This window comes from Balaenoptera ricei, chromosome 12, assembly GCF_028023285.1.
Source record: "Balaenoptera ricei isolate mBalRic1 chromosome 12, mBalRic1.hap2, whole genome shotgun sequence".
Classification (NCBI taxonomy): domain Eukaryota; kingdom Metazoa; phylum Chordata; class Mammalia; order Artiodactyla; family Balaenopteridae; genus Balaenoptera; species Balaenoptera ricei.
The window spans coordinates 69,105,073-69,124,992 of NC_082650.1; the positions used below are offsets into that span (position 1 = coordinate 69,105,073).

Consider the following 19,920-nt stretch of genomic DNA (forward strand, 5'->3'; position numbering starts at 1 on the left):
GAGAAGAAGTTAACCTACAATCACGAAGACCAGTTAGGACCGCGTTACTGTTCTTCCCACTGGAGATCATGGAGGTAGTAAGGGACGGTTTGTGAGGCAGTTATTAACCATGAATGATGATTTTAGCTTTTAAAAACAATCTTACCCCTTTAATAATGTGTGTATGCGTTAGATCAACAGCCTTTAAACAGCCCTTAAAATTTTTTATGCTTTCATTTTATACAGCTTCTTGGGATAATACATTCCATGTATTTTCGGCCTGACCTATACTCACTGACTTTTTTTATCAGTCCTCTCACTGTGCTATTCACTTTATTTTTATTTAGCACGTGTTTGTTGAAGTGAGAGCTTACCCTGCACCAAATTGCTGTAATAGATACTGAAGATACAATGATAATAAGATGTGATTCCTGACCTCAAAATCCCCACAGCTCAGTTTGGTAGTTGGACAATTAAACAGGAAAATCCTGTGATGGAGGGGAGCGCTGGGTGCTATGAGGGTATGTTGATGGAGTATATAACCTAGACTAGAGACTAGGAGATTTCTAGGAATGTGACAACCTAGTTCAGAAAAGCCATCAAGAACATGGACTCTGGAGCCAGAATGATTTTGGATTTTACTTCCTTGCTTTGTGACCTTGGGCAGGTTCTAAGCTTCATTCACCTTTAAAATGGGGATAATAATGGTCCCTAATTTCATAAGATTGTTTTGAAGCTAAAATGAGTTAATAGAGTTATCACTCGGTATCTGCAGGGGACTGGTTCCAGGACCCCTGTGATGCCAAAATCCTGGATGCTTAAGTTCCTTATATAAAATAATGTAGTAAAATTGGCCCTCCATATTTGGGGTTCCACATCTCCGGCTACAGAGAGCCAGTCGTATATGTAAAATGCTTAGAGCAGTGTCTGGCATATGGTATTATATGTGTTACCTCTTCTTCTGCTCCTTCTCTTCTTCTTATCTTCGCCCCCCCAGTGGATAATTAGTACTCAATAAACATTTGAATAAAGCCGTGGATGATAGATGAAATAATTACTTTTCTGTTCTCTCAGAAGTCTTTAAGCATCTCCACTAAAAGCACTTACTATGTGAAATGACTATTTTATGTGTGTTTAGGTCCATATTAACCAGAAGTCATAAACTGGTAGGTCCCAGAAAGATTAAACTCATGTAAAACTTAAAAAATACTGAGTTTGTTTGTAGATGAAGATGTGCTCTCCAGTTTGTCATAGTTTTTACTAGTCCCCATTATCTTATAACCAGTCCAGTTCAGGTTCATGGCCTGGTACCTACAGGCATTTGAGTTTGGGACCTCCACACTAGATTGGACACTAGCCCTTCCAGGATAGAAACTGATTGATCTCTGTTAAATCTCAAACTCTTGATAGAGTGGCTGTCAATTATTGGCACTAAACAAATGTTTGTTGAGTGAATGAATGATTTCTGAATTATGAGATTAAAAAGAAAAACTGGAAATCTGGCAAAAAGAACTTTGATTGTTCCATGAGGGTGAGTTGACTTCTACTTTGTGAAATTGTGAGGGAGTTTTGGTAGAAATAAGACTAACAACCACCAAAAAAATAAAGAAACTGTATTTCCTAGAGAAATTTTGCTTTTAGATTTTCTGATTTGTCAAGTGGGATTCACTAGAATTATTATGCCTAATTTTAATTGCAATAATACAGGTTAATGAAAGAGCCAATGATAGTGTTCCAGAAGCTATTTATATTTTGATTAGCTAACTTTAATTATATTGTCGTGTAGGCATCACTGGTAAAAAATAGAAATCAAATCATTGTTTTTAAAAGAAGAGAATGATATCGGCTTTTTGGTGAGCAAGAAATGTGAGTTTTGTAGTGTGATTTTGTGCTGATTAGAGGAGTATTTAGGGTACAGAAGCATTGAATAATCTTTAACTAAATTAGGAGTTATACTTTGGGAATGGAAAAGAATAAATAGTAATAACCAGGTGGGCGGAAGTTTCCATTTTGGGGGGATTGGTAAAACTAAACCTTGAACTTTAGGAGAACTGTGAAAGCACATTAAAAAAAGTCAACAGGTAGAAGCTACTGTATTGAGTATTCTCAGGCAATCAGCTGAGGCTATGTGGGGAACATCTGCTCAGAAAATGTCTGATGTGAGTAGAATAGTCCAGAACAGAAAGGTGGAGATAGTTTATTCTTTTCTTGTTTTAGAAAAGAATATTATTTTTCTACACTATGCTGAATTGATGTTGCCAATTTGCATTCTCAATTACATTGCAGATTCATTTCCTTCTTCATTGTAGTCTTAAGCTATCATTTTGCTTATTTCTAAAAGGTTCCTTTCTATGCTTTGTAACTTTACAGTTTCTCTTTTGTTTCTTAGGTTTCTAATTTCAAGCCCTTTTGCATTATCTTTCTCTGCTTATGCACTTATAATGATTTGGTTTCCAATTACTTCCTGATTCATAGACATATAAAATACCAATTCAAAGTCAATCACCTGGTTATAAGCTTTGTCAGTTCCTCCAGTCTTTGGTTAATGGAAAGTTACATGCCTTCTGCAGGGTATTCAGCTAATGAGATTATATTCATAGGTAAGCAAATTTAAATCTTATAAGTAAAAGTTCATGAAATATCCTGCTTTATTAATAACTATTTGATATATTATGTCTACTATATTACCTTTTATCTAATTATCTTCTAATTTTATCTGGTGGAAAATAATCAAGAAAATTGTAGTTCTGAAACAATGTACCGTAGGATCTTTACCTGAGATTGGGCACATTGAGGGTGGTATGGCCATAGACATCCTAGGATCTTTAGGATAGTTCACCACATACTCCACCTTAAAGCTTCTCCAAGGTGTTGTAATTAAATATTTTTAAAGTAAGATATCTTTAAAAAAATTTTTGCTAGATGTGTTTTAAAAACATCTTTGGTAATTTAAGTAGAACTGTGTTTCTGAAGAAAAACTGGAAGGGAGAAATGGCTAATTACATCATTGCCTTTGATAGCTTTACTGTTAAATTAAAATTAAGGTATTATTTAGGCATATTGGCCTAGGTTGGATCCCCAGTATCCCTAATGCCAACTGGGTTTCTGGCATTGGTAGGCAGTCAGGAAATATCTTCCTAATGAATGCTGGATGAAATTTTATTTTTATTGAGATGTTGTCATCCAACAAATTAAGAAAAACAGCACTTCTTATGTAAGAATACAAGTGTAACTCATAAATTTTACTTAAAATATATTGATAGAAGAGGAAAAAAACAGACTAGCTTAAGAGTATAGGACATTTTATCTTGGAATGTAACATCAGAGACAAAAAGGATACCAAAGTGAGTTTTAAAATCATCTGATGTTTAAGTTATTAAAATAAAACCTAACCTTGCAAGCCATGCTATTTTAACTAAGTATATTCAGCCTCTTTTTGACTTCTTGATAACTATTCCTCCTTCCCTAGAAGCTGTGCCTAACTTAAACTCTTTTCTCAAAGACTGGTCATCATCCTTGCTGAACTCAACTTTTCTGTGTTTGGTTTGCTCTACTTGTAACCCTGGCTTCTCCATTTCTTGGAAATTTTCACTCATGACTTTCTTCTGATTTGGTCACTTTCACTTTGGCAACTTATCCTTGGCTGTTACTCCTACTTTAATATTTTAAATTCAGACATACTGCTTTCTAACCACAACTTATTACATCTTTAAAAACTGGTGAGATGCCTCATCAAGACATTTCATCAACTCCTCCGCCATTTGTGAGCCATAGATGTTCCTTCTTCAACTACGTCTGGGTCTTGGTCTTAGTGGGAGTGGTCTTCTTCATTGGGTGTACAATCTCAGCCAAAGTGGCTCCTTCTAGTATCTGTGATTCCTAAATTCTCTAGGGTTGCCCATAGTTTCTTAAGGTGGAAGTTGATATCGTTGATTTGTGACCTTTCTTCTTTTCTAATTAGTCATTTAGTACAACAGATTTTCCTGTGACACACTTTAGCTGCATCTGTCATATATCCATCTACTGTATTTTCATTGTATGAAATACTTTAAAAATTTCCTTTTGACTTCTTTCTTTTTATTCATGGGTTATTTGGAAGTATGTTATTAAGTTTCTAAACATTGGGGGATTTTCCAGATATCTTTCTCTTACTGATTATTAATTTAATTCATTGTGGTCAGGGAGCATACTTTGTATGACTTTGACCTATAAATGTGTTGTGTGCACTTGGAAAAGGAAAGTATTTTCTCCTATTGTTGGGTACAGTGTTCTATAAAATGTCAAATAGGTCACGTTGTTTCATTGTTGTTACAGTCCTCCATATTCTTTCTGATTTTCTGTCTACATGTTGTAAGTATTTTAAAGACATCTTTACCGTTGCTCTTTGATTCCTCATTCTCTTCCTCCTGACCCCCGCCACCCCAACATCTCCCCTTTTGCCTTTTTGTATTTCAGTTGGAAAAAGTGCTACACTCTTTTCTTCTTCAAGTTCAGTGATTCTTTTCCTTTGTTCTATCCAGTCTGTGGATAATCCCATTGATTGTCATTCCCATTGATTAGCATTCTTTTTCCTTGATATTATGGTTTTATTACTTGCATTTCCATTTGTCTTGTTTTTTATTATTTTCAACTCTTTGGTGAAATTCCACGTTTGCTTATGCATGTTTTCCACCTTTTCCTTTAAAATGTTAAAGTTATTTTAAAATCTTTGTTTGATAATTCCAAAATATGGGCCATCCCTATGTTTTTTTCTGTTGACTGCCTTATCTATTGAATGTAGGTCATTTTTTTCTTGCTTTGTATGTGTGTGTGGTAATTTTTGATTGGATGCTGGGCATTTTTTTCTGTATGAACAATATATACTGAGGTAGATGTCTTTGTGCTTAGTAATGGGCGTACCTCTCCTTTAAGTTTAATAAGCTTCATTTGCTGGAGGCGGGGTTAGTGGTTGAATAATCTGTATTTGACATGGGTTTGTATTGCTATATAGTTATCTTCTGTGCTCCGAAGACTTCAGATTCCTTAAGCAGATGACTTCTGTTACTTGAGCTTATTGAGAGAACTGGAGTATAAAATGGGTTTTCTCCAGTGTTCCTGCTTCACTTGTAGCTTTCAGTGGGCTCTGCTTGCCTATACCACGTAGTGGTCTATTTTTGTGCTCTTGCATTCTCCCTCATATGTAATTGACTGTTTCTTGTCATTCAGTGCCTGATTTGTGCAGACTGTGGGGTTTTGTTAGTTTTCCTCCTCAAGCCTTGCTGTTAAGTTGACCCTGAGCACCTGAGTCTCAGGGATGGGTTTCCCCTCAGTGGGCTGACCTCTCCCTCTTGGCAGCTGAATTTTGCCTTGCATAGGTGGGATGTTTTGGCAGGAGCAAGTTTTTCTCCTTTTTATCAATATACTAGCCTTGGACCAAGGCTGTTTCTGGACCCGTGTGTAGCTGCAGACGACTTTATCCTCAGATGGCCTTTACTTCATATCACGAAGGGTCTGGAAAGGATTTTATGTCTGTTTGCAACTACGATGAGGCTTTCTCATCTTTCTTGTCCTACCTCTGGTCTTTCCTGTGAATCCTGATAGAAACCTGGGGAATAGAGCTAGTGAGTAGGTTTGGAGTCCTCTTGTGTTTGGGACTTCCAGGGATTCTATACTGTTATACTAACACACACTTGGTTTTTAAGAATTGAACAAACTTTCAGTTTTACTTTGTACCCACTTTTGTGGCTGCCATTTTTTCCTCTTATGCTCTTCCAAAGGTGAATGGGTTCATGTGTCTCATCTTTCTTTGGAGGGCCTGGGATTCAGTTTACCTGATTTTGTGGAGACCTCAACCCTCTAAACCTTAACAAAAGCTATGATTTTATAGATTGTCTGCTTTTTAAAAATTTATTGTCAGGTTAGACATGTTTTACACCGTAAGTAAAAGTGGAACTTCCCCATAAAAAGCTTTTAAAAGATAACCTTAGGGACTTCCCTGGTAGCGCAGTGGTTAAGAATCCGCCCGCCAGTGCAGGGTACATGGGTTCGATCCCTGGTCCGGGAAGATCCCACATGCCACAGAGCAACTAAGCCTGTGCACCACTAGCCCGCGAGCCACAACTACTGAGTCCGCGTGACTAGAGCCCGTGCTCCGCAACAAGAGAAGCCACCGCAATGAGAAACCTGCGTAATGCGATGAGAAACCTGCGCACTGCGATGAGAAACCTGCGCTCCGCAAAGAAGAGTGGCCCCCAGTGGCCGCAACTAGAGAAAGCCTGTGCGCAGCAACGAAGACCCAACACAGCCATAAAGAAAGAAAGAAAGGAAGGAAGGCAAGAAGGAAGGAAAGAAAGAAAGAAAGAAAAAGAAAAAAAAGGGGTAACCTTAAAGGTGGTGAACACTTTGAAGATTATGAATACAGACCTAAGGAATGGATGAGGGGGGAAAAACTTTGCTAATGTTATTCAGACAGTACTTGTAGCTTAAGATAACATCTGTAGTGACGGTCTCATGTATAATTTGAAGTATGCTATAACTCAGAGACAGCAGTGAAAATAATGGAAATGTGTTAAGTGACTTTAAGTATTGGCTCTAACGATAAAGACACTGATATATAGAAGATGCTCATAACAAGTTTGGATAAATTTTCTTTCAGGAATTATGATTGGAAAAAAGCAATATTTTAAATTTAACATATTATTTTATATATGTGATTTCTTTTTAAAAAAAAATTTATTTATTTATTTATTTATTTATTTATTTTTGGCTGTGTTGGGTCTTCGTTTCTGTGCGAGGGCTTTGTCTAGTTGTGGTGAGCGGGGGCCGCTCTTCATCGCGGTGCACGGGCCTCTCACTATGGCGGCCTCTCTTGTTGCGGAGCACAGGCTCCAGACGCGCAGGCTCAGTAGTTGTGGCTCACAGGCCCAGTTGCTCCGCGGCATGTGGGATCCTCCCAGACCAGGGCTCGAACCCCTGTCCCCTGCATTGGCAGGCAGACTCTCAACCACTGCGCCACCAGGGAAGCCCCTATATGTGATTTCTGATATGAATAAATGAATTATATAAATTTGTTATATAAATTGAGAAAATTTTTCGATTTTATTGCTGAAAAAAACACCCGAAGAATTTTACCTCCCTTTGTATGTATCTTATTCATATAGTACATGCTACAATACATTTAAAGTCTGTACTTTTTAAATGATGATTGGAGGACCTATATACGTGGGAAGTTTCAGAAGTCTTTGAGGCATTTGTTTCAGAGAGTCAGAGACTTTCTCTGGTTATTTCCTTTTTTTTTTTTTTTTTAAATAAATTTATTTATTTCTTTTATTTATTTCTTTTTGGCTACATTGGGTCTTCATTGCTGCACGTGGGCTTTCTCTAGTTTTGGCGAGCGGGGGCCACTCTTCGTTGCAGTGTGCGGGCTTCTCATTGCCATGGCTTCTCTTGTTGCGGAGCACGGGCTCTAGGCGCATGGGCTTCACTAGTTGTGGCACGCGGGCTCAGTAGTTGTGGCGCCTGGGCTTAGTTGCTCTGCGGCATGTGGGATCTTCCCAGACCAGGGATGGAACCAGTGTCCCCTGCATTGGCAGGCAGATTCTTAACCACTGCGCCACCAGGGAAGTCCCCTATTTCCTTATTTTTGATTAAAGTCTGATTGAAATCTGTTCTGAGTGATTTTACTTATTTAGCTGTCTGACTTGAAGCTAGTCACTTAATTGCTGATGGTCTCAGTTTCCTTTTCTGGTGAAGTGAATAGTAATATAAAATTCAAAATTATACATCTCATGAGGAGTTGTGTGTTCTGAATGATGTACATATATTAAGAACCAAGCACAACAACACTTTATAGTAGGTCTTTAATATATGCTAGGTAATATTGTATATGTATTAAGTAAAGAAAGAAATATTGTCTAGAGTAATCAATAAGCAGTAAAACGAGTGAAAACAAGCAGTATTTCTTCTTTTGACCTAAGAAGTTTCAAGTCCCTTAAATTCTCTGATTCTTAAAAAGTTAGAGTAAAATAAAAAAGGAAGTTACTTTCATTTCTGCAGCAGGTAACATCATGTTATCTAGAGTCTTGCCAACACTATACTTTATACTGTTAACTTTATATATACTTTATCTACAGGGATGGTCCAGTATATGAATCGGAGAAAGATGGTCTAAGAATGGAAAAGCTATGTTTACTTGCCGTAAATGATGTACCTACAATAAAAGAACAAATTGTTTAACCTTTGAAAAATGTTTTTTAAAAAGATAATTGTGGCATTTTGTTTTTATTGCTTCATTCCTCAGCAGGATTTTATGCTATGAATTTAGTAGGTTACCTTTTCTTACATGATGAAGTACAAGAATTATCAATTTTATACATTTTTTTTTCTTGTTTGACCCTTTACCCATCATTAGTTCATTATAAGAAATCAGTACTTTTAATCCATATTGAACTTTTACTTCAGCAATTTCCTCCTCAGATGGGTAGGTCATTTAAACCTATGAATGAATTGGAGATCAATTTCAGATTTGGTCTGAAATTTTTACCTATTTGGCTAAACTCTGGATAATATGGCTCTAGGAGTCCCAGTCTGCAAGCTCCCCACTTTTTTAGTGTCATTAAGACAAAAGAACAAAACACAACAAAAGAGAAAATATCAAGAGCATTACAGTTGAAAAAAAATTGTGGTAAAATATGCATAGCATAAAATTGACCATTTAATCATTTTTAAACATACATTTCAGTGGCTTTAAGTACATTCACATTGTTGTGTAACCATTGCCATCATTTATTTCCAGATCTTTTTCATCTTTCCAAACATCAACCGCTAACACCTCGTTCTCTCCTCCCCAAGACTCTGTAATTTCTGTCCCCATGAATTTGACTAAGGAGCATTACAGCTTTAAGGAAGTGTAGATTATTCAAACTCAAATTGGTCTTAAAGCAGTTAGAAACTGAGATTGCTCTTACTTTTCTTTGCTGAACTGCCCCCAGTTTAGAGAAATTACAGATTTCCAGGAATGAAATGGCAGAGAAGATGAAGTCACAGTTTGGGAGGAGAATCACAGATCTTGTGGCATGTGCAATATGCTGGAAATTTTGGTTGTTGCTTTTGGAATGCAAATCTGCCTTTAAGTGTAGTGGTTTTTTAGAGGATGTGATTGTGATGAAAGATTGTGATTGACTAACACACAGCATATCCAAAATTTTGGTGGAACATATTTGAATCCCAGAACTATCCTAAATGTTTTTTGGCAGTTGGCCAGACTCTGGGTAGCATGACATTATTACCTGGCTCTGTGAAAGTATCTTCTGCTCTCTTCCCTGAGATGCAGAAAATCAGTGTGTAGGTCCTCACTCAGTGATGCATATGTTCAGTTCTTCAGAATAATATAAAAATCCGTGGAAGAGAAGCGTTTAAAACTACTTGTTCTGAACTAATTGGAGAGCATTGGATCTGTAACTCTGCTTTTCAGTAGATATGGCATTGAAAAAACTTGTTATTTGTATTTCATGCTGTGTATTCCTTGCAATGCAATTTTTTGCTTGAAAAAAATGTAATAAAGACAAAAAATGAGGCAAAAAGTAGGAGAAAAAGAAAGGTTAAATTTTTCTGCTTGAAGGTTTGGGGAAAACACAGATAATGCATTTTGGGGCTGTGATCCCCATGTTTGAGCTAGCTTGTTTTTACAGATTCTCAGAGAATCTTATCCCGGCTCCATCTATCCCCAAACAAGAGTCTCTGCTCTCTCCTTTTTTGTGTATGTTTATTTTTATTCCCTGTATTTATTACTTCCCAGAGTTTCTACTTTGGTTTTGGTTTTGGCCTATGCCTTCCTTCCTTTTATGCTGGCTCAGCAAAGTGCATTTAAAAATATGTTCTATAACTGGAAGTTTGTACCTTTTGACCACCGTCGTAAGATAAATAAGTACTAGGGATGTAATATACAACATGACTAATATAATTAACACTGCTGTATGTTATATATGAAAGTTGTTAAGAGCGTGAATCCTGAGTTCTCATCACAAGGAAAAATATATTTATTTTTATTTTGTATCTCTATGAGATGATGGATGTTCACTAAGCTTATTGTGGTCATCGTTTCATGATGTATGTAAGTCACATCATTATGCTGTACACCTTAAATTCATACAGTGCTGTATGTCAATTATATCTCAATAAAACTGGAAGAAGAAAAAGTTTTTTTTAATATTTTATCCATCATTTTGGTTATTGTAGTTAGGACTGTTGTTCGAGATATCTAGCCTGCCATGGAATGGAAACCTGCATATATTAAAAAATGATCTTACAATATATTAACCTAGATCCCTCTGGATCACCCCTCTCCCCCATTTTGTATTTCCATTTTTAAAGCTTATGTATTAAGAAGTTCTTATAAAGCTTACAAAAAATTTAAAACCTTTTAAAGTGATTATTGTGTTTCTAAAAATTTGTGTGTTTATTTTATAGCTACTTGAAGGAAATTTTGCCAAAGAAGTCAGCCATGAAATGGACGGTCTCATTTTCCAGCCCACTGGAGTAAGTACCTTTGTCTCTGTGTGCATGTGTGTGTGTAGTGTGTATGTATATCCATGTACACCCATGCATGTATATATAAAGTACATTTTCCTTAGATATATTTACTTAGGATTGATTACTGCTATAATCACTGCTTTTCCTTAAAACCAATTTTCATTATAAAATAAAATATTTCGTTTATACTAAATACATATAATAGTACAATGAACAGTTGTTTGCTTTTCACTTAGCTTAGGAAATAAATATGGCTGATCATTATTTTTCAAGGAAGTTATTAGTCTTTTAATATAATTAGTTTTCTTACTACTCTTGCAGAATGAATGTTATGTTTCTTTACTAGAAATCTACCAATAACCTTATATAAATAAATGCTTATTTCTTTCTGTAGCCCAGTATATCTTTAAGTATTAATATTTTTAAAACTTCATTTTGCCATGGATGAGTAAAATTCAGAGTTATCAGTATTTGAAGAAAACCACAGTTCTTTGCATATTTATTCCATGTCAGATTTCTGAAACTCACTGAAGAACTTTTCACCAACTTAATGGTCAAATCACATATTTGGAGTAATTATGTTTTACTGATGGTAAGGTTTCTCTCCCTCCACATCATTGACGTTTTTGGCCACATAATCCTTGGCTGCGGGGAGCTGTCCTGTGCGTGGTAGGATGTTTCGCAGCATCTTTGGTCTGTACTTACCAGGTGCCAGTATTACTTCTCCCTCCCACCCCTCCAGCTTGTGACAACCAAAAATACACACATTCACTGCCTCATTTCCCCTGAAGGGCAAATTTGCCTTCACTTGAGAACCTGTGCTCTGTGGGGCAATGCTTTTCAAAAATGTGGCCTGTGGACAAGGTAGCATTAGCACCACCCAGAAAGTTGTTATAAATGTCACTCACCACAGACCTACTGATGAGAAACTGCTGGGAATGGAGTCCAGCAATTTGTGCTTTCGCAGGCTTTCCCAGTGACTCTGATGCGTTTTCAAGTAGGAGAACCACTGCTCTTATAGGAAAGAGTTGTATTTCATGTGCCACACCTTGTCATAAGCTTCATTTTGCCTTCACTAACTCTATCCTTAGAAGTTAGGGTGCAGGCTAGTTGTCAAGTTATGTAGAGACACATCAAACTGGGTACCTGGAGAAAAGGGAAGGAGGCTGTAAGGTTTTTGAACATTATGTATTACACACTGTATTATATATGCTTTACGTATATAGTAAAACTCTGCTATTATGCAAATTTAGGTATAATGTGGTATGTGATTAGCTTCTGTCTTCCTCCCAGCCCCCCTTGCCAAACAGGTGGAGGGAAAAATCTTTTGTGGTCGAAGGAGGAGGAGATGGAGGAGAGTTAGAGGCTGGGGACAGAAATAGTAGAAAATACTATTTTAGGAAGATAGACATTAGATCTTTGAGTTCCAGTATTTTCTAAGCCTAATCTCCCTGGATTGAAAGAAATAAAATCTAATTATAACAGGAATTACAGTGTTTCATTCTGTTAAACTAATGGTGGTTCAGACCCATGCATGTATGAGATTTTGGTATATATAAGAGAAATGGCCTGACAGGTGAGTCTTGTGATATCTAGTGTAGTAAGTTGGTTTATCAGTCTGTCCCTCTTCTAGTTACCACACTTGTTATTACGATGACTTCATAATTGATTTTCTTAAGTATTTGTGGACATTTGGTTTAACATAAAAGTTTCAATCAGTTTGTCAGGTTACCCAAAAATTCTTGTTGGGAGTTTAATTGGAAACGCTTTGAAGTTAGATTAATTTGGAGAAAATCAGTGTTTTTACAATGTTAAATTGCCTTCTCAATGAATAAGGTAGAGCTCTTTTCAGGTCTTTTACTGTTCTCCAATCCAGTTTAAGTTTTTAATTGTTATTGTTAGTCTAATTTCTAGATATATTATTTTCTATTTTTACAGTAAATGCTATCTTTTAAAATTTGGTACTTCTAGTGTATTGTCACATTGTTGACTGACTTATGTTGTTGGTTCAACAGTCTTGCTGAACACTCTTAGTTCTAACAGTTGTCTAATTTTATATATTGTCCAGGACTTCAAGTACTGGCTTAGATATTACTCTCATTGGATGGAGGAGAGGGAGACATTTATACCTTATCCTCAACCTCAAAGGCAATGTGGCTAAATTTTCTCTATTAAGTATGTTTTTGTAGATTTCTTTTAGATACCTTTTATCATGTTAAGAAATTTTTGTTTTTACGGAGGTTTTACAAAATTTTTTTTTTTTTTTTCAATCAGAAATACCAGGTTTTGGGAGTTAACAAATGCCTTTTCTGTATCCATTGAAGTTATCATGTCATTTTCCTTTTAATGACTTTCATGTAGTAAATTACAGTGACTTTCTCATGTTGACCCATCCTTACATTCTGGGATATGCTACTCGATCATGATATATATATAATTTTTAATATGCCTTTGGATCTGGGTATACTAGTTTCGTGAGGATTTCTGCCACCTTATTTCTTACAGTTTTTTTCTCTTTTTTTGTGTATTCAAAATACAGAAGGTAATACTATTATGGACAAATTATCTGAGTTCCAAGTAATATATAATAATACACACCCATGATTTTAAAAGTCAATTAAAATATCATGGTTTACCCTGAAAAGTAGAGCAGTCCCCTCCTACCCTTCCCTACACCCAGAGTGCCTCGTAGGAGGCAGTCATTTTCTGCTTTAGGCCGGCCCCCGCCCCCATTTCTACAAAATCTATTATGTTGCTCTCTCTTAGTCTTCTGTTTCTTGGTGATCTGCATACTTTCTGTTATTGAAGAACAGGATTGTGCTCTCTAACCCCACCAACGCTCCCTCACCCTCCTCCTTCTGTCATCCCCTTATAATTGTATCACATACCTGGTCAAATGAATGTTCAGTATTTGTATTTCTATGGTGACATAAATATTGTTCACATCTGAGTCATTAAGTAGTATAGTGTATTTTCTTCCTTAGAAGACTTTTTTCACCTAGAGTTAGGAATTGCCTTATATTTTCAATTGTTATGATTATCATTACTTCTTTCCTTAAACTCACTAAAAGAACTGTTAATTTTTTTTTCTAATACAGTCAAATTTATCAGGTAATATCTAGTCCAGTATTTACGTGAAGGCAATCCTCCTGAAACCCTCCATTCTGTAGTCCGGCTGCATAGCTTTTTCTCTGTCTTATCTTGGGACTTCCCACCTTGCAGAAGAAAATAAGTTACATTTCTTTATTATTAAAATGAAATCTCTCTGCCCCTTCTTTCCTCCCCATTCTGAATCACAGTGCATTGCAAAATTGCAAAGATCCCTTTTTACTTCCTAGATTCTTCCCTTTTATAATTGTGCCCTGAGATTTTAAACTTAATCTATTCAAGGCGTCCTGATTCTAATCACCATATTCTAGAAAGGTGAAATTCTGCTGAATTCATAGACTGACCCTGTGTTTTGTGAATTTGCTGCTTTCATGACTGACTACGTGTTGATGTTGGTGAAGATAGGTATTGCTCAGTCAGTTACCCCTGTTAGTCTGATGGTGGTATTTTAGGGAAAAGTAGTTGCTAGGTTTCTTCCATGTCATCTTAGACATGAACACTTAATCTTATAGCTCTTGAGGCAATACCCACACATAACATACACATCACAGAGCCACTCTTCTATCATTACTTTTAGACTGGCTTGGTCAGAGTGATTTCTAGCCCCATACACACCTTTGTCTAGAATGAAATCTTTCCCACAGCAGTCTAGGTCCTGGTCACCAATGCATACCTTCCCCTTCCCTGATATGGGGTTTCTCAGGTTCTCTGATCCAGCTGATCTCATTGTGAGGCCACCTACCCAAGAGAGATGTAATATTGTGACTGAAAAGAGAAGCTTTGGGGCCTTAATGAGATCTTGGATTCCTGTGCATACTCAAGTCTCTCCCTGCTCTCCATTCCATAGGACCTAGAGGGGAAGGGTTTGCTTTTGTGAAGCCAAAAGTAATGCTTTTTCTCTCTTTCCTCTGGAACACTTGCTACTTAATTGCCAAATACCTTTAGAACTAACAGGATCACTTAATTGATTATTCTCAAAGCAGAAAAGATCTCCTTCAAGATGCCTTGCTGTTTCTTACCCTAGGTAGAGAAGTAACTACCACCTCATAAGGGACCTGTTAGTGATGTTTTCATCTCACAAAAACTCTGGGCTTCTCTAAGGTGATTAATCCTTTCCTTTCTTATTTATCTGTAAATATCCAGTGTCTAGGATAGTGCTTGGCCCAATAGGTCTTAGAAAATGTTTGTTAAAGAAACAAATGCATTCTCATGTTTTTCCTTAGCCTTTCAGATTTGAGTGGTTCTGTATTTTACTAATGTAGGCAACATCTTTTACATTTATAGCTATTTTATCTTCCTTTTTGCATATATATATATATATATATATATATATAATCTAATTTATGCTGTATCTCTTTTTCATTTAAGAAACTTTTCATTGACCTTGTTTAAATTCCCACTGTTTTCTTGCAACGAGTCCAGAATGCAAACATCCATTCTTCATGGAACAATAACACAAGCTTTGATACTTTCATATTCTCCTCAGAGACTTCCCAGTGGGTTAGAGTGGTCTCTGGGTAAGATAGGCCACCGAATATCACATTAGTTCTTCGTCTGTAAAATGTACAGGCCAAAACATTCTAGCTCTGAATTCTGTGATGATCATGTGTTGATCAATGTATGTGAATATAAAGCATACTTAAGAATTCCTTCTTCCTTCCAGTATCTATGAAAATATATTAGGTGAAGAATTTTTAATAAGAGAGAGAATAAACTCTTATTCTTATTTTACTTTCCTAAAGCCAATATATCTCTTAAATGGCAATTTAGACAGTTGCAGTAGTTTAAATAGACTTATAAAATTTATTACTATCACTGTTACATGGCTGTATTCCTGTTAATTTTCTCTCCTGCCATCATTTCAATAGAGTTTTCACTTCTACACACTTTACCTCCTAGATTATTAAGATTATACAGTATGTGGAATGGCTCTGAAAGGGTCACATTTTGTTCATCAGGGGACATTGTCAGTTTCTTTTAAATTTAACATAGCAGGTACTTAGATTAGTGTATAACTACGAAGGACTCACTTCATTAGAAGAAAACGTTTCACACCTGTGCATTTTGGTAAACGTTTAATTGATGGTATAGCATATACTTTACTAGTTATTAGTGTTTGGTTAATCCTTTTCATTTTTCATGAGGTTTTAATGATTTCAGTCTTTATTTCTTGATATGTTTCATTTGTAATTGTAATTTCTCATGATCATATTCTGTCTCGTTTCTTATTTCTTAAAAGTACATTTTACCCACTCTAACTGTCTTAGTTTTTATCACTAATATTATACCTTTCATAGTGTTTGCAGTGTGCCCTTTGGTGGGAGGGACTTCACTGTTACTGGATAGAATGGCATCTGTCTGTAAGAAGGATGTGAACTTAGTCACATTTCTTTCCATTCTGTTTAATTCAGTGGTTCTTTTGCATTCCTACTGTGTTTGTGTTAAATCTTCTAAACGGTATTCTGAGTATAAAATATATTAATGCTGCCATCCAGAATAGGCTCCAATTTAGCATGAATTCATTCAGGGTAAGCAGGAGGCAATTTTCTCACTCATATCCAAAGTTTCATTATATTTAAGTTTGTAGCCTTTGTTATTTTTTCATTATTTTGCTTTTGTAATTTCAATCTCATTTTTCTTTCTTACTTAATTACTGTGTCCTCAGTTTAGACCACCATCACAGGAGTGGTCCTGTGTACTCCATTTTCTTTTCTTTTCTTTTTTTTTAGCATCTTTATTGGAGTATAATTGCTTTACAATGTTGTGTTAGTTTCTGCTGTATAACAAAGTGAATCAGCTATACATATACATATATCCCCATATCTCCTCCCTCTTGCGTCTCCCTCCCTCCCACCCTCCCTATCTCACCCCTCTAGGTGATCACAAAGCACCGAGCTGATCTCCCTGTGCTATGTGTCTGCTTCCCACTAGCTATCTGTTTTACATTTGGTAGTATATATAAGTCCATGCCACTCTCTCACTTCGTCCCAGCTTACCCTTCCCACTCCCCGTGTCTTCAAGTCCATTCTCTATGTCTGTGTCTTTATTCCTGTCCTTGTACTCCATTTTCAAACTTTTGATTTGCCAAAGCCAGAGGTGAGACTGTACTTTGCTTCTACACAGAGATTTATGACTTTTCTACCTCTTCTAAAAAATGAAAATAAAACTTTTCATTAGGTAAGTGATCTTGAGTGACAGTATCAAAAACTGTATTTATGATATTCTGCTAAAGAAAGCAGAGTTTAAGATACCTTTTTCTAATAATTCATAACTCTTATGATTTCTCTTTGTGACTTCCAAAGAAGGATTACTTAAGTTTTTCTCTCACTTAATTTTTTGGAATTGAAACCACCGTGCTTATACATTGTCATCAAGTTCCTTTTCCAGGTAAAATGGCCTTTTTATGATTGCTATTGCATATTCAAAGGAAAGACCTTAATTTTCCTTTTTAGCCGCTCTAGGTCTTTTGTATAAGGAGGTAACAAGAGAGTTGATTACAGACAGGTGTAGCTTCCAGTGGTGGGAGGAGACATGATTTTAGGTGGTCCAGAGACAGGGCATTAAATGACATTGCATTACACAATGAGAATTTAGTCCCATTCCAGTTTTTATGCATTCTTTCAGTTTATAAAGTATACTTATTTCTAGTTTTGAATATCTAAGATTTGCTAATCTTTCCCTTTTTAACAAAATGAGTGTGGACTTAGTTTTATACTGTTCAAAGGGCAACATTCTCTACTGAAGTTTAGTATCATTGGTTCATTTCCATCATGTCTAATTTTTAATGCTACTTATTATTTAGGGTAAGTGATACCATTGTCTATTTATGGTATAAGTGGTATACCATTTGGCATAAAGTTTCCTGAATATCTTTGGGGGCCATTTTTCAGCCTCCTGCAGTTATTTAGTTTGATATGACATTTCCAACTAATAGCCATAGACCCTAATACCCAGTGTCATTTCTATTTTGGTCCTTGTAAAGTTTTAAGTTACCTTCCTTCCTTAGGCTTTCTTTTTAAAGCAAGTTCTTTTTTTTTTTTTTTTTTAATATTTTCAAATCTTTTACTTTAATGATGACCAATGATGTATTCATAATTATACATATTTCAGAAAACCAAGGTTGTGTGTAACAAGAAATGTTGGGTGTTTCTTTGTTTCCAAGGGCTAAGTGGGGACTCCGGAGTCAGACTTGTCTGTGTTCCAGGCTCTACCACATGTTAGCTGTATGACCTTAGTTAATTTCTCTACACTTTGGCTTTTTTTTTTTTTTTTTTTTTTTCATGTAATGTCTGAAACATTTATATTAACATATTTCCATACAAATAACCCAATGAAAGTTTAGTATTAGTTGTTTTGTTTGTTTTTTTATACTGCAGGTTCTTATTAGGCATCAGTTTTATACACATCAGTGTATACATGTCAATCCCAATCGCCCAATTCAGCACCCCACCATCCCCACCCCACCGCAGTTTTCCCCCCTTGGTGTCCATATGTCCATTCTCTACATCTGTGTCTCAACTTCTGCCCTGCAAACTGGCTCATCTGTACCATTCTTCTAGGTTCCGCATACATGCATTAATATACGATATTTGTTTTTCTCTTTCTGACTTACTTCACTCTGTATGACAGTCTCTAGATCCATCCACGTCTCAACAAATGACTCAATTTCGTTCCTTTTTATGGCTGAGTAATATTCCATTGTATATATGTACCACATCTTCTTTATCCATTCGTCTGTTGATGGGCATTTAGGTTGCTTCCATGACCTGGCTATTGTAAATAGTGCTGCAATGAACATTCGGGTGCATGTGTCTTTTTGAATTACGGTTTTCTCTGGGTATATGCCCAGTAGTGGGATTGCTGGGTCATATGGTAATTCTATTTTTAGTTTTTTAAGGAACCTCCATATTGTTCTCCATAGTGGCTGTATCAATTTACATTCCCACCAACAGTGCAAGAGGGTTCCCTTTTCACCACACCCTCTCCAGCATTTGTTGTTTGTAGATTTTCTGATGATGCCCATTCTAACAGGAGTGAGGTGATACCTCATTGTAGTTTTGATTTGCATTTCTCTAATAATTAGTGATGTTGAGCATCTTTTCATGTGCTTTGTGGCCATCTGTATGTCTTCTTTGGAGAAATGTCTATTTAGGTCTTCTGCCCATTTTTGGATTGGGGTGTTTGTTTCTTTGATATTGAGCTGAATGAGCTGTTTATATATTTTGGAGATTAATCCTTTATCCGTTGATTCATTTGCAAATATTTTCTCCCATTCTGAGGGTTGTCTTTTCGTCTTGTTTATGGTTTCCTTTGCTGTGCAAAAGCTTTGAAGTTTCATTAGGTCCCACTTGTTTATTTTTGTTTTTATTTCCATTACTCTAGGAGGTGGATCAAAAAAGATCTTGCTGTGATTTATGTCAAAGAGTGTTCTTCCTATGTTTTCCTCTAAGAGTTTTATAGTGTCCAGTCTTATATTTAGGTCTCTAATCCATTTTGAGTTTATTTTTGTGTATGGTGTTAGGGAGTATTCTAATTTCATTCTTTTACATGTAACTGTCCAGTTTTCCCAGCACCACTTATTGAAGAGACTGTCTTTTCTCCATTGTATATCTTTGCCTCCTTTGTCATAGATTAGTTGACCATAGGTGCATGGGTTAATGTCTGGGCTTTCTATCTTGTTCCATTGATCTATGTTTCTGTTTTTGTGCCAGTACCATATTGTCTTGATTACTGTAGCTTTGTAGTATAGTCTGAAGTCAGGGAGTCTGATTCCTCCAGCTCCATTTTTTTGCCTCAAGACTGCTTTGCCTATTCGGGGTCTTTTGTGTCTCCATACAAATTTTAAGATGATTTGTTCTAGCTCTGTAAAAAATGCCATTGGTAATTTGATAGAGATTGCATGGAATCTGTAGATTGCTTTGGGTAGTATACTCATTTTCACAATGTTGATTCTTCCAATCCAAGAACATGGTATATCTCTCCATCTGTTGGTATCATCTTTAATTTCTTTCATCAGTGTCTTATAGTTTTCTGCATACAGGTCTTTTGTCTCCCTAGGTAGGTTTATTCCTAGGTATTTTATTCTTTTTGTTGCAATGGTAAATGGGAATGTTTCCTTAATTTCTCTTTCAGATTTTTCATCATTAGTGTATAGGAATGCAAGAGATTTCTGTGCATTAATTTTGTATCCTGCAACTTTACCATATTCATTAATTAGCTCTAGCAGTTTTCTGGTGGCAGTTTTAGGATTCTCTATGTATAGTATCATGTCATCCGCAAACAGTGACAGTTTTACTTCTTCTTTTCCAATTTGTATTCCTTTTA

At 36.1% G+C, this 19,920-nt stretch overlaps 1 protein-coding gene across 2 annotated transcripts in view; it reads left to right on the plus strand.

The window, feature by feature from the left end:
* RNGTT (RNA guanylyltransferase and 5'-phosphatase) overlaps window positions 1-19,920 on the plus strand; it is a 242,395-nt gene that overhangs the window by 113,608 nt on the left and 108,867 nt on the right. For both annotated transcript variants that reach the window (XM_059941605.1, XM_059941606.1), the window contains exon 12: window positions 10,426-10,494. In XM_059941605.1, the coding sequence (XP_059797588.1) occupies window positions 10,426-10,494 (69 nt within the window). The remainder of the gene's footprint in view (window positions 1-10,425; window positions 10,495-19,920) is intronic.